Below are 21,164 nucleotides of genomic sequence, written 5' to 3' on the forward strand. Positions count from 1 at the left end.
ACTTGATATTAAAAAAATTAAATGTGATCCCTAAGTATCTGGTTAAGTTTCCCAACCAAGTATATCGGGCTCAACCCATGCGCTTGCGCTTCAATCTATGGCCAACTAATGCAGTAGTGGCAGCAAGACTTCAGGACAAAACGAAAGCAACTTGTCGTTTTTGTAAATTGCTGGCCCACCCAGAAACACTAGAACACCTCTTGGTAGAATGTACACACTTGAAAATATTAAGGCCCAGGTATTTTCATAAATGTTTTAAAAATGATTGCCTGTTAACTCCTCAACAAATGTGGATACTGATCTTTAATGCCAACCATATATTACTAAACCTAAGCCACATAGAGGTTTTTAATGAAGTTAGAGATGAAGCATGAGATATTGTAGACGTGATTCTGGCTTTGTAGTAGGGCACCACCTTGAAGGTTGAAACAAAAACAAAGAACACACTGCCAAAAGGTAGATTATGCGTTTTATTGTTCTGGTTATATGATTTTAAAGAGAAGAGCTTGGTTGTATACACTATGGGCCTCATTACGAGTATGGAGGCAGCCATGCCCTTAATAAGCTCCGGGTTCTGTGAATGAGGAATTACCGGGTCATTCCAACCTTGGAGGACACGGTAATTCCTCATTCACAAAACCAAGCCCCAATAGGGCTCAATGGGAATGGGGATGGAGCTAATAACGGGCCCGTTATTAGCTCCTTGGTCCCCTTGCGGGACCTGCTAAGGACGTCTGGTCTGACCTTGTAATAGGGAGGAATGGGTTTACCGGCACCATTACCGGTGCCGGTAAACCCATTCCTCCAACCTCGTAATGAGGCCCTATGTATTGCCGTGTCTTTTGTCTGGACATATAGTATATTTGAAATTTACTTTGTTATATGATTTTAAGGCGATGAATTGGTCTGTTTTATTTGTGCTTTCACATCTTATTGTATTGTTTTTTATATATATTTGTAAAGTTGCATGACAACTAAAACAAATAAAGGAATAAAAAATAAAATAAAAAATAAAAATCTGTCATTATAACTTTCACACCCTGCTGTCGGGGCGGACATGGCGTTTAACGGCCTGCCAGCCTGAGCTTTGGTAGGCCCGAGCAAAGCGAGGGCCTCAGCTCGTGCTGCAGGCCGTTAAATGCCATGTCCACAACCGGCAGAGGGGCGTGAAGGTTATTTGCACCCCTGGATTTCCTGGGGTGCGGATAGTTTTCACATTTCCCATTGGAATGAAAAAGAAAATAAAAAAATAGCCACCACCATAAACATAGAAAAGGTACTAGGTCCCTTTTCGGATGACGGCGGTCATAGAAAACCTGTTGAAAAATGGACACCTTCTTCCGAAAAGGGACATAGTCTGTTTCCCATTTTTTATGGTGGCGTCCATTTAAAAAGAAATGTTTTTACTTCTACCGCAGTAGGTTGTGTAGGCACAATCACACCCGGGAAAGGCAGATTGTGATTGGTCAATCCACCTTTCCCAGGTGCGAATGACATATCAGTGATATTGTAAGCTGTAGTCGGAAAAAAGAGACATAAGAAGCTGTTAAAAAGGAGCAGAGACAGTGATGATCCCTGAGGTGCTTCACAGGGGACAGGAAGTGTGTCAGGGATATAGCTGCCAAGTTTAACTTGTTGAGTGCTGTTATTAAAAAAAAAAAACTAAACCAACCCATTGCAAAAGAATATTATGATCTACGGTATCAAAGGCTGCCGAAATATGCAACATGATAAGAAGGGCGCAAGCACCATCATCAGCATATTTCAAGATGTCATCCCAGACCCAAACCAATACTAGGGTGGTCTCCGTCCCGTGAGCTGGCCAGAAACCAGACTGCAAAGACTCTAGAAGCTGGAATTCTTCAACATGATTCTGTAGTTGTGTCGTCACCACCTCATTAGGATTTTAGTAGGCCATGATAAGCAGCTATTGGCTGATAATTCTGTAATGGCCCAGAGGCAAGCAATGTTTTTTTTTTTTTAATAAAGGGGTGATAATACATGACTTGAGGTCCGCTGGGACCACCCCTTGAGAAAGACAAGATTCAAAAGACCATGAAAAAGAAGACTATATGGGAGGCCTGCAAGCTACACATACCGTTATAGAATCATTGGTAAGATTAGCAGGTTCTAAAGCCAGCAGGTGTGATAGAATGGACACTGATGAAATTGGAGAAAAATCAACAGTCGTAGTGGATTCTGATAAATACATTTGGTGATCAGACAAGGAAGCAGGAGTTGCTTCATTAAGGTCTTCCTGAATAGGTTTAATTTTATCCAAAAATCGCTAACCAATTTAGTCGGTGCGACAGTGGAGGTCATGCAGAGAAGATTGCAGAATTTGTTAACAATCTCAAACAATTTTTTTAGGATGGTTGGTGGCATTGTTAATTTGATTATTTAAAAAAATCAGATTTTTCCATAAAAACTGTTTAATTTAAAATAACTATTCAATGCAGCTTTCACAGCAAGAAGAGAGGTCATATCCCTGCATTTTCTCCAAATGTCTTCTTTGCTACGATATTCCTGTTGCAAGCTTTTGAGAGAGGGAGCCTACCAAGGGTTATGTTTTTTTGTATTCGTTTCACAGGAAAGGGTGTGAGCAAACCGCACATAGTCTGTAGATTACTCATGTAGGGGAAAGAGTGTTCACAATCTATCACATCATTGGGCGGTACTAAAGCAGAGCTTAGCTCATGACCATTAACCTGTGACCCAGGTCCTTAATTCTAACCAACATACCTTGATTATGACGAGGAGCGATGAGTTATAATGGCAGCTGGTCAAGTTCCAGAGTAAAAATCCTTGCAAAGTGTTCAGTAATCAGGTGCTCTGCTCCAGGGCCTCTATTAGAATTAGGTCCAGGCAATGCCCCGATATACTGTATAATGCCAAGCACTGAACAACCAATCATATTGCTTGAAAGGAAACAGTTAACTGCACTGGAAGAAGAGTCACATCTGCTCAGTTCCTCTCATCACACACCCTTATAGTCTACAGACTTCATCCCACTCTCGATTCCCTGATGCCAATGCAGCTCTTCAACCCAAAGGCCCCCCGCAGAACTCAAGTGAAGGCTACAGCTTAAGAAGAGTATCCCCCGGTCTTTGCTGTGTGGCCACGGCGCACGTAGGCAGGCGTGTAGCAGCATTCAGGCTCTAAAGACCAACCTATGTTTTGGGGTCCCTGGGGTGCCCTCTTCCTTCTCCTCTCTGCTTTCACCCCCTTTTCCCTGCTTTCAACCACTGCACTCTCAAGCATCTTGTCTGCATGTGGCATGATACAAAACACTAAATAAATAGAACAATGTAATACAGTTGCAGATACCACCAAATATGTCCTGTTTCTGGTCATTCATGCCTTCTTAAAGCTTGAATTATTTCTAACATCGATCATGTCTTTCAAGCAAAGGAGCACCAAGCTCTGCTTTCAAGGCAGCCACTGCGCCTGGATCTACGTCCATTTGCAGCACCAAAAGGCCAAACGTTTGGCCTGCCCCACTCCCTTTTTCGGGGGGTTCCCCAAGTGGTACCCCTGCATCCTGCTCTCTCCTACAGGACCCCAACCCCTTTCTGGCCCTCTGCCATCCCACCCCACTTAACTGATGAGCTCCAGCAGCTGCCGGCATCTCTCTTCCAGCTCCCGCCTATGCCGCGCGTCCTACAGGCCTACAGACGGGAGGTCACCTTCTGTTTCTGGCCTTCCTTAGCTAGGCCTTTACGGGGCACTGCCTACGGCCCATGAATTGTGTCTTGCTAGATTTTAGAGTCTCTGTGGTTCCAATGGGGTCCACCGTGTCCGGGGTGAATTCTAGGTATACGATGGCAATGTCTGTGAACCCGCTCTACATAGGCCTCATGAGGAGTTTGGAGGCCTTTCTGCTAGGAACACTGCATGTGGTAATTCCTCTTATCGCTTGCAGCATTCTCAGCAGAAAGTAACTAGCTTACTGCTGCTAGAGTGGCAAAGTCTTTATCAAAAATGTGATCTTTGTAAAATATTGCATATATTATTTCCAAAATACTGCATGCCACTTTTCAAAATAAATTGAAAACAAACTTGCATTTGTACCCCTCTTTGAGGGATGGAAATGCATATAGGGCAGCCTCGTTTCAGATCAGCATTGTCCCATTGGGCTCCAATGCACAGAAGTCACGGAAATGACCATTCTGCACATTGTGCATCTCCGTGCACATGATATTTGAGGATATGTGCATTGTGGATGCACACATTCACACACCTTTTGGAGCTTATCTGCATATTTTCAAAGATAGGGGATCCTCAACGGGATATTGCAACGAGGATTTTGGGATCAGTGGAACATAACTTGACAAGGAAAATACCTCTGCACCGTAGCCCTATTCAACCAGTAAGATCCCACGAAGAGGAGTGTGAAGGGCTAGGTTCTGTGGCAGATTTGAAACTGAATGCATCTTACAATGGCACCTGGAGAATAGTATCCACGCTGCTTAATAGAGGCAGCATGAAGTTTAACTAAGGAAAGCAATTCCTGTGAAGTTATGACATTGACTAGACCTATATTCATATAAATGGGAAACCCAATTCCATCCCCTACCTTTGCTCAGTGATGCCATCTTGGACATGAATTGTGTGCTTTGGAGAGCCTTCACATTTTTGTGCCATCCCTTTTTTGCTGCCATCTTCTGCCAGATGCCGAATGGCGCTTTCAGTTTTGGAATACTCCCTCTGTTAAAAATTGAAAGGAAAGAGACACTTCAAAGTTATCTGCATGACATAATGTATAAAATGCTATAGGCGATGCCAATTTCATTCTAATGACATTTTGTAATAACAGGAGAATCGTAATAACACAGACATTCTCGATTCCTCTTCATTGATATGTAGAGTACACAAGATCGAAGCCAATTATAGGCATCAGCAAACAATATAATAGATCATCATCAAACAGCTTCTTTCCATTATAAATAATCATAAAAAATAAAATGTGTAATTGAAACATCACAGTTATATCTACGTAAACCACATAAAAACATGTCAAAGCAAGTACAACATACAAAATAATTTTGATAAAAAAATCATTAAAACAAAAAGATCTCATAAGTCCCCACTCAGCAGTACAATTAGCCAGTTTAAAACCCTATATTATCCTCAGGGTGGAAAACATGCCGTTATCCTAAGCAGCAATGCCTGGCCGATGAAAGACTCGAGTGCTCGGGATTAACGCCTATCCTGCATCTGTAGACGGCGTAACAGCACGCGGGCCTAAATGGGTGAAACGCTCCGTGTTTTAATTCTGGTATAAGGGTCCTCTTATGGATAATGGTATACAGCGGACACCAGAAAAGATTGCGCCCTATTCCAGTTCATGTAGACACAACGGGCAGGTATGAAGCTCAGTCCCCCACCCAACCATTTCCCCTTCACAGAATTCAAAGGGAGACAATCAAATCGCACATGGACTAAAAGGTATATGTTGGGAGGGGTGCATGCACCATTGCAAATATGGCTCTAGAATCCTGGGTGGCGCAATGACCAGATGTGCTATTTGATAGTTGCCCACGCCCTATACTTTCTCTCCGTGACTCAAGGAAGCATTTGAATCATAGCTTAACCTTGCAGTGAGTAAAGCTAGTGATCGGATGTGGATGGTCAAGCCGCTGGGTAGCATGTATAGCTGTGATGTACCTTTTACCTGGCTCATCCATCTACATGTACAAACATGGGCGTGTGAGAGAGTATCTTGAACGACATGTCTCGATAGAGTTGCATATGGGTTCACCCATGTTGCAAGCCACATGATTACAGGTGCTATGGAATAATGATCTTCAGTATAACCCAAACCCAACTCGTTGGGAACGGCGTTTGATGGTGCGCCCTGTGGGTGGTCCAACGAAGCTCCACAGAATGCATTCTCTATGCCTTGTAATCTAACAGCACACTCTGTCTCCCAGGTCTGAACCCCAGGTGACCCAATGGCACGTGCTTTTGAATTACAATCCTTGATCATCATGGCGGGGTTGCAGTTTTATAGACTTCTGGAAGCGACAGATCCCTGCTATTGCCTGGGTCTTCTTAATACATTCCTTCTCCATATTCATTCAACAGTGGACGCTTGAGGAAAAACGTCCTCCCAGATAACGAAAAGGCTGCACTTTTTGTAACAGAAGTCCATTCAGGAATAACTCTTTGGAGTGATGGTGGGCTTTGCCCATTATCATTACAGATGAGATGACTTGCTCATATTTGCTTTAAATTTCCTACGGACCACAAATGTAGCATAATCATCCAGCAGCTTTTGTAGGGCTCTAAAAGAATGAGCTAAAAGCACGATGGCATCGGCATAAGCCAACAGAGGCAGCCGTGTATTCCCCAGCCTTGGCCTATCAGGCGTGGACTGCTCCCGAATAGTTTGGAGTGCATTTCTCCATACATTGTATACAATGGGGGCTAATACACGCCCCTGACGCATCTCCCTGAATGTTTCTAGTGGAGGTGTGCATCCCCCCCCCACATCATATCTGACTATGCACTCTGTATCCGTATGCAACAGGACCGTAAACTTTACCAGCCCTTCTGAAATGTCCATATCAGAAAGAATTTCCCATGACCGGTTTCTGCCCACCAAATCGCAGGCGGCGTCCGGTTCCTTTAACGCCAAATAAACACTGCATTCCTTTCCGACTGTCTATTTAGAAGTCAAAAGCAACCAATGTAGGGTCTTGATTTAGCATCCCTAATCCTTCCCTGAACCCCAGTTGGGTATCGCCCAAAATGTTTTTAGTGGTTACCCTCGTAGAATGCTCCCCAAGATTTTAGATGAAGCATTCAAAAGGGAGCTTGGACGATGTGAATTTGATGAGGATCCATCTGCCTTTTGATATATTGGTATAATTATCGCAGGATGCCATGGTTCAGGGTCTGCGCAGCTCTTTGAGATTGCATTGGATAGGCTACAATCCACAAGCCCATCGTTCTGGGTTAGATCGATAAAGGTCAGCGGGTATAAAATCAGGCCTAGGAGACTGTGTTTGATGGAATCTAACTAGATCCCAAACCTGCCTAAATAAAGCGTGTGCTTGCGGAAAACGATTCTGATCATTGCCTTTTGAGAATATATCACTAAAGTGTGAAACCCACTGCGAAGCTTGCGCATTTGACTCAATGGGAACATTTTCAGTGGGATGAGCTGCTTTCACCGCCACCATCCCATCCAAAAATCCCTTGTGTTGTTTCTTTGCACAACCTCCAAGTGCTCCTCCCAAGCCTCCGATGCAAATTCCTGCTAACAAAGGACACACACCCTCTTGTATTCTGTTCTTTTCTCTAAGGCCAACCTACTATTTCTAGGTTGGACTCTGAGAACATACCAGAGCTGCTTCCTAGCCTCTTGCAATTTTTATTAAACCAACCTTTAACTTGATGTGCCTCATTCTGGGACAAAAAGGGGATGTGATCTTTTTGAATTATTGTGTTTGGATCCACCTCTGCGATAGATCATATGTAGTAATTCTATTGCATTTTTCTAATATAAAACAATAAGCTTGTTTGTGGCGACACGTTGTATGTCCCACCATTTAATTTTTTATTGTGTTGGTATGCATTTTAGTATATGTTGGATGTATGATTGACACTGAGTGTAGATTAAGGTATGAATGTGTCACTGTGAATGAAAATTATTGGTATGACTTTTATAGCTTTTTAGGTAGTCCTTTGCTTCCCTGCTATGCAATTGAACTATGAAGTGTATAGTAATCTGTGATTAATTCACTTTTTTGAAATTTTGTATCATGGTAAATACATTTTGATACCACATTTGTTAAATAAATACGTCCTCTGGACATGTTTTCAGCATTTCTTTGTACAGTAATACTCTGGTCCAGAGTGTAGGGTCTCCCTGCGTCTGTCAGGTTCCCCTCATTCTGGGACCCCTTTTTTGTTGGCCCTTTGGCTATAACCCTTACAAATTTCTTATAAGCTTTTAGTTCTGCTAGGTGATCTAAAATGAGACATGGAGCTCCCCTCAGACCGTGTTCATAGAAGGATATTGGATTGACCTTATCCCAACAAATCCTTCTACGATTTGAAAAGACCGATCCATCTAAACACTTAATAGATAAGTTGTCTTTGATTTTTAAGTGACATTCCATCCTTAAGGGTGTATGTCCGCTCGCATACCAATCGCATACCAATCCCATACCAATCGCATACCAATCAGAGACTTGGCTGTCAGCTATTCTGTGCCAATGGTGAAGGGTTATTAAAAAGTAATCTATCATATAAGTACCCCAGTGATCTATAAATGTTTCTCTTGCTGGAATGTCAGAGCGAACACTCCCATTCACCATCCGCAACCCAGGTTCCCCCCAAGTAAAATAAACGACCCTTGGGAAAGGTATGGGTCCTTGTTGTAGGCAGAAATGGAATGCCCCCTGCTTTGTCTTCTAAGTGATTTCAATCTGAGATAATCCTTTTTCAACTTTAACATTAAAATCCCCTGCAATAACTAGTAATATAGTTTTGGGGTCCTCATTCAAAATACCAGAAACATGCTTTTAAAAGGTTTTCATTGGCCACCAGTAACTCCTCTTTTTGGTGCATTGTAAACATGCATCAATCCCAAAGGCTCTATATCTGGATCTGGGAATGGTAATGTAAGAATAGCTTCACTTGGCAATGTGACTTTCCCATACATCATCCCAAATGGCGTGGAGACCTGCACCGCTGACCCTCCTGAAGGCAGCCCACGTGGATTAGGCTTGTCGTTATTTTCAAACAGAACATAGCCATCGATCAAGGGAAATTTGTACGGCCCATGTTTCCTGAAACATGAGAACATCGTGTTTCCTCACAACAGTGAGCTGGCTAGTGTAATTTACCTTTAAGCACAAGCACGCTACATTCCATAACAAGATTCACAATAACCCCCGTGGAGGCACCTGGCATAGGATCCCCTCAGTGATTGACAATGCACCTTTCCCCCTAGAAAACAACCTCCTCACCCCAGTCATCCACAACATTGAGCTTTGCGCTACAGTCACCCATAATCTCTACTCTCTTTTCTGGGTAAGAATCTGGGTGCTTTCTTATCATGTCACATTTGCGGTCCGTAATATAAGATCCCTGTGCTGCAGAGGCAACAATAAAACATGCGCCGTTCCTAGGGTTTCTCTCTCCTAAGGCTAGCCCATCTTTGGTGACCTGTATGGAACGGTCTATTGAGTTAAATCGACACATGGTCATAAAGGGTTTGCAACAGCCCTACTCCCTGTTAGAAATGCTTATGCATGTTTTCATATAGTCAACTAGCTTTCAATCTACTTGCATATTTAGCCTTCTTTCTGCACTATCCCAACCCTGCCCCTAAACCGCCTTTGCTCTCCCGACCCCTCCACCCTACCTCCCTTTTCCCTCCACCCAAACCCCTCCTTTTTTTTACACTCAACTTTCAGTTCCCTAAGCGCAGCTCGCACAGCCTTGGCCAAAACTCTGGGCTCTGCAGACCCGCCCACCCACGCACCTTTGGCACCCTCACCTTGGCTCAGGCACAGAAGACCCTCTACTCGCAGCCACCACCAGCCACACTCCTCTCCCCTCAGTACCTGTGATACCATGTTTCACCACACCACCCTGCTACACTTATACTCCTTGCCTCCCTATGCCCAACCCTGTCCATCCTCTCTTCTTCTCCCCTAGTAGCTCCACTTTCCCCATTAACCCCTACACTCTCACCATTCAGCAATCATCCACGCTCTCCTCTCATGCTCCTCACCCCTCTTTCACCCTCTCCCACCTCTTACCCCACTCATGTCCCACTTCCCTATCCTCAGCATCTCCCTCCATGAGCATGAGCCCCCCTCCTCAGGACTTTTCCCCCTCACTCCTTCTCTTGCATCCTCATCAACGCCAGATTAGTCGCCAGAAAAAAAAACACATGATTTTTGATCTTATCCCTGACGAAAACCCAGACATCCTTTTCATCATTGAAACCTGGTTCTCTGGTGACTTCCTCCTCTCTGCACACAAGGCTTTCCCCTCAGGCTACTCCCTGATCACCCACAACAGAGCCAACGGAGCAGGTGGAATAGCCATCCTTCACACACAAACCCTCACCTCACACCCTTAGACATTGAGAAACAACCCTGCAGTGATGACTGTGAATCCCTGCTATTCAAATTCCAACTTTCTCCCACTTTCTTCCTCAGTTTCCTCCTCCTTTAAAGACCCTTGGCTATAACAGAACCTTTGCAGACTCTCCGAGTGACTCTGTAGTGGCCATCCTGATCTCTCATCCCACGCTTACCATTCTTGGGATCTAAACCTCTTATTTGACACCCCCTACAGTCACATGACCCGTCATCTCCTTGACAACCTGGAAGCCCTCAATATGACCCAATTTATATCAGGCCCCACACATTGCAGGTCACACCTTAGATGTAGTTTTCCGATCGTTCAACTTGATCTCAACCCCTCTCACCCACTCCCTCATCTGGACTGTTCACGCTGCTATCTTTTTCTCAGCCCCGACTCCCACACCTTTTCCCTACCTGCCTCCCCCCTGCCGACTCACTCCGGATCCCGCTCTGGAACAAGGTAACCATATGCCAGGAATGATCTCCCCCCCCCCCTACTCTCCTCCCTTCCCAATCTCCTCCTCCAAGGAGGAACCCGCCCCCAGAGCATTTCGACTGATGGCTCTATCCCCCTTAGGCCTCACTAAACCCACTTCCCACCGCACAGGTCCTTTCCCCCAGGTGGTTCACCCCTCCCCTCAGATCCCTCAACCATCACCTGGAATGCCATTGGTGGTTCCACCCAAAACAAGTCACTCTTGCTAGACAAATTAGAGCCTACAGATTCAAAATTTGAAAAGCCAAACATGCCTTCTATACCTCCCACATTGACCATGCAAACAACCCCTGTAAAGAACTCCACAAGATCATCTCTGAGTTCAAGACCCCCCCTCTGCTCTTCCTCACCATCCTCCATTTCCCAAGCACTGGGCAACACCCTTTCTGACCATTTTTCAACATAGCTGTTTAAAGGAACCTCGCCATTCATGCTAAACTATCACCCTCTTCTGCCCCGTTACAGACTGCCCCCTCTCCTGCCTCCGACACGCACCCTCTTCAGTTCCTTCTCTGCAATATCTGTTCCGTAATTCTCAAGGATTCTCTGCAATAGCCACCCCTCAGGATACCTGGGAGACCCATGCCCCCCAGCCCTCCTCAAAAACTTCTCTCCTCCACCTGTGCAGGCACCCTCGCCAGATCTATTATCAACCTCTCACTAACAACTGTGATCTTCCCTACAGCTTAGAAAACCTAATAAAAAAGCCCTCTTTTGACCCCCTCCTCCCTTCCAATTACTGCCCCATCTCTAACAATCGCTTCATAGCCAAACTACTAGATCACACGGTATACTCTCAGCTCAGTCTCTTCGCTGAATCCTACGCCCTTCCTGACCCTGCCCAGTCCAGCTTTAGACCCCTCCATCAATCTGATTCCTCCCTTGTCTCTATCTGGGATAACCTGAAAAGAACAGCAGACTCCAAGGGCTGTGCCACACTCTTCCTACCGGAAAAATAGAAATCCTCTTTCTCCAACCTATCCTTTGACCGCCTCACTAGGACCCGCCCTCACCGCATTCCCCTCAGTCAAAAACTTAAAATGCACCTTCATCTCGGACTTGACCCTCTCCCATCACATCAACGCATCTCCAGGTAATGTACCTTCCATCTGCGCATCCTCAAGCAAATCATTCGATATGTCTGAGACCCCCATAGAGTCTCTGCAATCATGGCCACCCTCCTTGTGCGCCCAGACTATTCCAACTCCCTCCACCGAGGCGGTCCTGCATATCAACTCAGAAAGCTCCAACAAATCCAAAACTATGCAGCAAGGTTTCTCCTCACACTCTCCCCCAGAGAATACATCCCCCTGCACTCAGGATACTTCATTGGCTACCCATCAGCCGGCGGGCCTCTTTCAAAGCCATGTGCATTACCGAACCTCGCTAGCCACAAGAAACACCCTGAATTCCTTCAAAACAAGATCACACGCTACCGCCCCACCCAAATCCTCAGATCAGGCTCTGCACACCTCTTGGTAGCCCCCCCCTTTCAAGTTCTCCAGACTAGAAGGTGCCTGTTTCTCCATCCTTGCAACCATCAGTCCCTCCCCCTCGCACTCCATCTCTTAGAGGATCACCTGGCCTTCAGGAAAGCCCTCAAAACATGGACACTGCCTCCCACATACCCCTCTCAGCCACATGCCTCGTCTCTCCTTCTTCTTTGCTCTACCAGCTCAAACCCCACTTTGGGTGCCGCAAACCCCATATGGTGGACTTGAGAAGGTAATCCAGTAACTTGCCCACAGTACGAATCCTGACGGTGGGCTGAGTATTGCACACATATGGGCTTGGAGGGTGGGCAGTGCATCGCACTTAAATTGCACCTTAGAAAAATAAGCAGATCATCCGGGAGGGGGACAATCAGGCACTTTGGATCCCGCTTTCGTAGTCGGCACTGTATGTAACTAACTCTATAGCAAATGAGTGTGGACCATGCCACCATAGGAAAACATGAAAGGAGGGCCTTGTTCGCACTAGAAGGAACCAGGATGAGTATTATGTATTCATTTAGCATTTAGATTGTCTGAAACATAGCACTGCTCCTTGCACATAGATTGAACCCACGATGTAGACATTGTTCTTTGTACAGCTAACCCCTTTCCTCCCCTCGTACACTGCACCTTCGTAATTTAGCGGAAGGCACAGGCTCATTTCCCACACCCTGCCCTCACATATAACACAAACACTACTGCACAACACCTCTGCCATTAGAATGAAGCTACCTTTAACGACAGAATGTGGTCTGTAGCTTCTGACATAATTTTCTATTTCCTTAAACACAACCCACCCCTGCATAGTTCACCTCTCCTACACCCATTCACATGCCATTCAGACATGGGTGACTAGCAAGGTCATTGTCACCCTCACATAACCTTAATGGCTGAAATGCACACATGCATAATAGCACCTCCCAACTTCTCCCAAACATGGACTATGGTCCTTCTGAGGGCATTCAACCAACAGCGCGTGGGTACCATAAATATAGTGAAAGGCGCTATACAAATGACAAAATGAATGAATGAATACGACTAGTGATTAGTAGTGGATGAAATTCTGCCATGGAAATTAGTGCCATTTCGTCTATTTTGCCCAATGCCGCTCTTCCAGGAAATGTGTGTTTCTTACACAAAAAGGTTGTGGAATTTCACCCAGCCCTTGTTGTGATGCCTAAATAATAACCACATAATAAAATTGATAAAACAATGAGTAAAGAGGAGTGCATTTACCTTCAATCTCTTCTTGCGCAGTTCATCCAAAGACCTCCTCGCCTCCTGAGTCTCCAGCTCTAATTTCTGTTTCAGAATCTCCAGCTCTGTCTCTTCTTTCAGCTCCTGGGCCTATGGTACATAGGGTAGAAAATCATATAAGATGCAAATGCTCTTCACATCAAAGTGAAGGTCAGTCTTGCATTTGAGTATTACGCACAATGTTCATTCTTTGCATCATTCAACAAAAAGCAACACAAGTGCCTGCAAGGAAACGAGGTACAATACCTGACCAGATCATTAAGGCAAGAGAGTATGGTGCACTGGGCAGCACACTTCCGACACTAATGTATGACTGGCTGCAAGCACCCAGATGGGTGATGGGAATGTATTTCACAGGGACAGGCCACGAAACATGTAAGAGGTTAAAAAAAAACATTTTGGTCCTTGTTCGAATGATCGGAAAAGCAGGCAGGAAAGTATAGGTCCACCCACTGCTGTAATATTTAAAAGCAAAATGCATTACAGTGTCAGGAGCGTCCCCTGCTGGTATTTCAAACAGGCACAGGGGAATGTGTTTGCTTTCTGTGCATTGTAGTTCTCATTCCATTTGTGAATTCGAAATTCACTTTTAAAAGTGAAGACATGGCACCTGGCTTGCAAAAGGAAAGAGACCTCAAAAGTGCAGAGCATGGGAGCTTCATTGACTGAGGAATGAGACCTAAAACGTGCAGAGCATGGGAGCTGCATTGACTGAGGAATGAGACCTAAAACGTGCAGAGCATGGGGGGCTGCATTGACTGAGGAAGGAGACCTCAACAGTGCAGAGCATGGGGGGCTGCATTGACTGAGGAAAGAGACCTCAACAGTGCAGAGCATGGGGGGCTGCAATGACTGAAAAATGAGACTTGAAAAGTGCAGAGCATGGGGGCTGCATTGACTGAGGAAAGAGACCTCAACAGTGCAGAGCATGGGGGGCTGCATTGACTGAGGAAAGAGAACTAAAACGTGCAGAGCATGGGAGCTGCATTGACTGAGGAAGGAGACCTCAAAGGTGCAGAGCATGGGGGGCTGCATTGACTGAGGAAAGAGACCTCAAAGGTGCAGAGCATGGGGGGCTGCATTGACTGAGGAAAGAGACCTCAACAGTGCAGAGCATGGGGGGCTGCAATGACTGAAAAAAGAGACTTGAAAAGTGCAGAGCATGGGGTCTGCATTGACTGAGGAAAGTGACCTCAAAAGTGCAGACCATGGGCGCTGCATAAACTGAGGAAAGAGACCTCAGAAGTGCAGAGAATGGAGGACGGGTGGGCTGCATTGACTGAGGAAAGAGACCACAAAAGTGCAGAGCATGGGGGCTTCATCGACTGAGGAAAGAGACCTCAAAAGTAAGGAAATGGGGGGCTGCATTTACTGAGCAAAGAGAACTGAAAAGGGCAGAGCATGGAAGGGCTACATTGACTGAGGAAAGAGCCCTGAAAAGTGCAGAGCATGGAGGGGCTGCATTGACTGAGGAAAGGGACCTCAAAATGCAGAGCACAGGGGGCTGCACTGGACCAAATCTAGGGCCACACCAAATGGAGCGGTCGTGGCCCACCGTCACACAGAATGAATGAGAGACAACCCAGCAATTGCTGCAGTACAACACAGCACTTCAACAAATGTGGGACACCTTATACGAATGTGGGATAGGGTAGCCCCACTATTGCTATGTGCATCAAAGCCGATATCGGTTGGGGCAAGGGATACTTCTGCCGCGTGGTAGATAACTTTAGAAAATTCCTGAAGAGAAGTGGAATATGCCATTACAGCTAAAAGGCCACACATACACAACACCATCTGGCAGCCACCTCCGGAAGTTCACCTCCAGATCACAGCCACACAGCTATGCACAGTGTGCATGTAGATGAGCCTTGCATACCCATAGTGCATTGCTGTGTTTCCAAAATCAGGATGTTGTGGCCAGTTGTTTCTCTTTTCAGTCTCTTGGTCCTCATACACATTGAGTATGCCTTGAGATGGTGGACGGGTTTCTACCGATGGCCAAACTGTTCAACACTGCTGACGGCGATGTGTGCTTATGAGGTTTTTACTTTGCTTTTCTGAGCATGGGCCACTTTGCTGAGGAATGGAATCAAGTGCCGAGATAAACCAGCTGCCAGAAGGTGCAACATTTTCAAAGCCAACTCCTTTTTTCGGATTGCACAAGTGACTCTTTCTGGGCATGGCAGGAGTTAGGCGCCTTCTGGTGATGCAACAAAGACAAGGCACGTACTTATATAATGCATATACGTGTATATGCATTATATGTACATATAGAATCCGTCACTGGCACTTAATTATTCCCACCCCAAACAAAATCAACTTTCCTCTGCAGAGAGACTGTATTTACTTTCTTGAAGACCAGTTAACACGTCCACTTGTGAGATATTCTACCAGTTAAAGAACAGTCCATATTGCTGACTTCTAAAAATGACCTTCACCTGTCGTTTCCCACCAAGACGTATTCGATGACCCACAGGACTCTCTCTTGGATGACGGAAGTTGGTCTCCTCTTCTCCTGTTGAGAAAGTGAGGGGGCACAGGTTAAACTAAAGTACATATATATCCGGTGTAGGCACAATGTGATGGACAAATCATCTGGTCTCAGCTAGCCTACTCCATTGTCAACTGTGTAGATATACAAGGCAATACACACCATCCAAACTATGACAACACAATACTGCTCATCAACAGTCAGGCTGGGCAAACAAACGTTGCAAATAGTCAGAGAAGCTCTAAATTAAAAAAAAACATTTAGTGTAAAATAATACACAGAGTGTTTATGTTAAAGGCTGGGCGTGCCGTTAAAGGGAAAGTTCGCTCACAAATGTTATTGTCTTAAAAGATGGGCAATAATCCAAAACATATATTAAAACATCTTTGTAAAACAGGTTCCTATGTAAAAGTTTGAGCAAATTATGTTTAAACCCCTTTAATTTCAAGCACTAGGAGGCATCCATTTTCTTAAATGGATGAGCCTCATGTGCTTGTGTTAATCTCTGCCCTTGCGGCACTAATGAAGCAAAAGCCACCTGCTGGTAGTTTTTATTACAGCGGCTTTTGCTTCATTATTGCTGGATAGCAGAGAATGCAGGCAGGAAGGAAGGCTGCTGCAGTAAGTGCTTATTATTTTCTTTTTCCATGAAAACCACAACAATTATAAATACAACCGCGTTGTATTTATGATTGCCGTGGTTTTCTTTCTAGGTTTCCCGGGCTCCCCTGGCTCAGGGGAGCTCAGGAACCTTAAAAAGAAAACCACAGCAATTATAAATACAACTGTGTTGTATTTATAATTGTTGGGGTTTTCATGGAAAAAGAAAATAATAAGCACTTACTTAATAAGCACCGACTGCAGCGGCTTTAACTTTGAGTCTCCCGAGACTCAAAGCGAAAGTACCAGTTTTCTTTTTAAGTTTTCCGGGCTGAGCCCGCGAGACTCAAAGCTAAAGCCACCACAATCATAAATACAACGCGGTTGTATTTATGATTTCATTATTTTTCTTTTTAAGTTTCCCAGGCTTTGCTGTAGACCTCCATCCACTCTTGGTATGAGGTGGCGTATCACTCTTTCAGTGGCGGTGTTCCTCCGGGTATGTCTGGCCAGTGTGGTTCCATGTCTCAGACCTGACTCCGTTCTGTGCAGCTCCGCTTCTCTCAGAGGTGTCTCACTATCGGGACAGATGGGCTCTGGATGTCGCTTTGGCAGGACACTGGCAGGACAGTGACCTGCTGCTCTTGGCTTGTTTTCTTCTGCTACAGCGGTACCAGACTATATGGGTCCTCTGCCTTACACAATGCGGCAGTGTTCCACGTGCTTCCCAGACTTCACACTTCAGACTTCAGACTTTTGACCTACTACGTTAACAACATGGTTCCTCCTCGTGCCTCGCTCTCCAGATGCTACTCTCATGTGCTGCTGGCAGCGAGGTGTACTTGGGTTCCTCCATGGAAGGAAAGGGGAGATGCCATTGGTCCTCATCTTCACAAAGAGGCAGCAAGAAATGCAGGTCAGAAATCAAGCCATCCACTTTAAAGGGGCCCTGTATATGATCACCTTGTTCAAGCCCCAAGTAATCAAAAATTGGTGCATTACTTGGACATTCCTTGTCCCCAAAGGGGGGGTCACCACCAGTGGGATCCTGCTTGCTCTGTCCCCTAGAGAGGGTATTGCATAGCGGGAACACTTCCTTAGTCCCAAACGGGGAGCCTCCCCCTTGGGAAAAAGAGATGAATTCCCTTGATTCATCACTCCTCTATTCATGGTTTTTCCTAGTTTTCCAAACCTTTAAAATCTATATTTTATTCACCACAACTAAGGCTTTTTAAGTTCTTATTAAGGCTTTGTGGTTTCTTTCTGTGGAGCCCAGGACTTTTTACAGTGTTTTGCTCACAGAAACTGGGTGATGAGATATCCACAAGTACAAATGAGCTGGTGGGAGCTCTCAGTGTTCAATCTTTTCATAGCTGAAAATTCATCACAAACAAGCGGTCACTGGCGTAGGCCTGGAACTGTAAGTCTTTGGCATTTCAGGTTGAGCATTCAGGTAGACCTTCTGGGAACTTCCGGGCAGGTGATGACCTCAAAAAGCAAGACGAATTGCATGCAGGTAGAGTAACCCCATCACTCTACCTACAAAGAAGGTGGCTTGACCGATTCCTGTTTGCGAAGTCTCTTTTGCTGCAAGAATCACAGTCTTTGTGGTGACCCCCATCTTGACCATAAATGGAACAGGATTTGTTGGTTCCAAACCCCTCTTATCTACCAATAATTTGGTTGGGTGCTATACATTTCAGCGGCATGGCAAGACAAGAGTTACCTCCTGGCCTCTAGCCCCACTTGACTTGAAATGGAAGATGGCTGTAGCTATCCACACTGGGAACAGAGTCTATCTAGGCTCTGCAAAAGGCCTCTGTGACAGAGGATTTCTATAGAACTGACTGAGATCGAAAGGCACAGTTCTCTGCAAGGCCTACACATAATGCTATTCTTTTGAGAAGCCTCCGAAACATTTGCCTCCAATAAGGAACCTCTTGTTGCCCCCGGCTCCTAGGCAAAAGTATGAATGGAATATGCAAATCTGACTCGTTTCCTGCCCCGCACTTTGAACAGCGCTTTGTTGCTCCTTAGCAAGGTCCACAATATTGTAGTTGTCCTTATGGACACATACAAAGTCATTAATGTTTCTGCTGCAGCGGCCCAAGCAAAATGGCACATATTGTCACACTCTTCCTGGTGAATACTGGCACTTGGATATTGGAATTTAGGAAAATAGAGGAAAATCTAAATGAAACCTTCAAGATCTCCACTGAAAATTGAATGCTGGGTTGAGATAAATAAACCAACTCCGGGTACATTCATTTTGTATCCTGTGTTACCACTTTATATAAAGAAAAATAATCATGGAAAAACAGAGCACACCCTCCCCAGGAAGAGTACAGTGGAGGGCGAACATCCTGGAGGTGGTAGAACTAGTGGGTGCCACTGTAATAGACGAGGGAAACATTCCATGGAATTCAAGAACTGCTCAATACATACTTGACCTTGAATCCTGGACATGAACCTTTTGGTCAAGGCATAAAAACTTGATTACATTACAGAACATGATTGTTTGACAGTAACTGTGACAAAGCAAATTCTCAGCACGTGTACAGGGGTTGAACAATAACTGAAAAATAACCATGGAAAAAATACAATTAAAATAAAATACAAATCAATGCAGCGTTAAGTAATATGCAATGTTGTTTTTTACTTTTGGGGTTCTCCAGCAGCGAACTGTACATCACGCTGCCATTTGGTTCTTTGAATTTGCAGCTGTGGAATTCCTTGAGAGGCCACAGGTATCTGAGCAATCCTATCCATGTCATTCTATTAGGATACTAGTGTATTGGGTACTGGGCAGAGGCCGCAGGTATCGGAGTAATCGTATTTCTGTCATTCTATAAGGATGTTTGTGCACGGGATACTGGGCATAGGCCACAGGTATCTGAGCAATCCTACCCATGTCATTCTATAAGGATGCTTATGCATTGGGATACTGAGCATAGGCCGCAGGTATCTGAGCAATCCTACCCATGTAATTCTATAAGGATGCTTGTGTATTGGGTACTGGGCATAGGCCGCAGGTATCTGAGCAATCCTACCCATGTCATTCTATAAGGATGCTTATGCATTGGGTACTGGGCATAGGCCGCAGGTATCTGAGCAATCCTACCCATGTCATTCTATAAGGATGCTTGTGTATTGGGTACTGGGCATAGGCCGTGGGTACCTGAGCAATCCTACCCATGTAATTCTATAAGGATGCTTGTGCATTGGGTACTGGGCAAGGCCGCAGGTGTCTGAGCAATCCTACCCATGTCATTCTATAAGGATGCTTGTGTATTGGGTACTGGGCATAGGCCGCAGGTATCGGAGCAATCCTACCCATGTCATTCTATAAGGATGCTTATGCATTGGGTACTGGGCATAGGCCGCAGGTATCTGAGCAATCCTACCCATGTCATTCTATAAGGATGCTTGTGTATTGGGTACTGGGCATAGGCCGCGGGTACCTGAGCAATTCTACCCATGTCATTCTATAAGGATGCTTGTGCATTGGGTACTGGGCAAGGCCGCAGGTATCTGAGCAATCCTACCCATGTCATTCTATAAGGATGCTTGTGTATTGGGTACTGGGCATAGGCCGCAGGTATCTGAGCAATCCTACCCATGTCATTCTATAAGGATGCTTGTGCATTGGGTACTGGGCATAGGCCGCAGGTGTCTGAGCAATCCTACCCATGTCATTCTATAAGGATGCTTGTGCATTGGGTACTGGGCATAGGCCGCAGGTATCTGAGCAATCCTACCCATGTAATTCTATAAGGATGCTTGTGCATTGGGTACTGGGCAAGGCCGCAGGTGTCTGAGCAATCCTACCCATGTCATTCTATAAGGATGCTTGTGCATTGGGTACTGGGCAAGGCCGCAGGCGTCTGAGCAATCCTACCCATGTCATTCTATAAGGATGCTTGTGTATTGGGTACTGGGCATAGGCCGCAGGTGTCTGAGCAATCCTACCCATGTCATTCTATAAGGATGCTTGTGCATTGGGTACTGGGCAAGGCCGCAGGTGTCTGAGCAATCCTACCCATGTCATTCTATGAGGATGCTTGTGTATTGGGTACTGGGCATAGGCCGCGGGTACCTGAGCAATCCTACCCATGTCATTCTATAAGGATGCTTGTGTATTGGGTACTGGGCATAGGCCGCGGGTATCTGAGCAATCCTACCCATGTCATTCTATAAGGATGCTTGTGCATTGGGTACTGGGCATAGGCCTCGGGTATCTGAGTAATCGTATTTCTGTAATTCTATAAGGATGTTTGTGCACGGGATACTGGGCATAGGCCTCAGGTATATGAGCAATCCTACCCATGTCATTCTATAAGGATGCTTGTGTATTAGGTACTGGGCATAGGCCGCAGGTATCTGAGCAATCCTACCCATGTAATTCTATAAGGATGTTTGTGCACGGGATACTGGGCATAGGCCTCAGGTATATGAGCAATCCTACCCATGTCATTCTATAAGGATGCTTGTGTATTGGGTACTGGGCAAGGCCGCAGGTGTCTGAGCAATCCTACCCATGTAATTCTATAAGGATGCTTATGCATTGGGTACTGGGCATAGGCCGCAGGTATCTGAGCAATCCTACCCATGTCATTCTATAAGGATGCTTATGCATTGGGTACTGGGCATAGGCCGCAGGTATCTGAGCAATCCTACCCATGTCATTCTATAAGGATGCTTATGCATTGGGA

General features: G+C 45.3%; 1 protein-coding gene across 1 annotated transcript in view; it reads right to left on the bottom strand.

Moving 5' to 3' along the window:
* Positions 1-21,164, bottom strand: part of CCDC187 (coiled-coil domain containing 187) — a 335,108-nt gene that overhangs the window by 87,842 nt on the left and 226,102 nt on the right. Inside the window, exons 14-16 of the mRNA XM_069609090.1 lie at positions 15,800-15,876; positions 13,338-13,448; positions 4,577-4,707 (exon numbers count right to left, since the gene is read on the bottom strand). Of these exons, the coding sequence (XP_069465191.1) occupies positions 4,577-4,707; positions 13,338-13,448; positions 15,800-15,876 (319 nt within the window). The remainder of the gene's footprint in view (positions 1-4,576; positions 4,708-13,337; positions 13,449-15,799; positions 15,877-21,164) is intronic.

This window comes from Ambystoma mexicanum, chromosome 8 (assembly GCF_040938575.1).
Source record: "Ambystoma mexicanum isolate Mex_15411 chromosome 8, UKY_AmexF1_1, whole genome shotgun sequence".
Lineage (NCBI taxonomy): Eukaryota > Metazoa > Chordata > Amphibia > Caudata > Ambystomatidae > Ambystoma > Ambystoma mexicanum.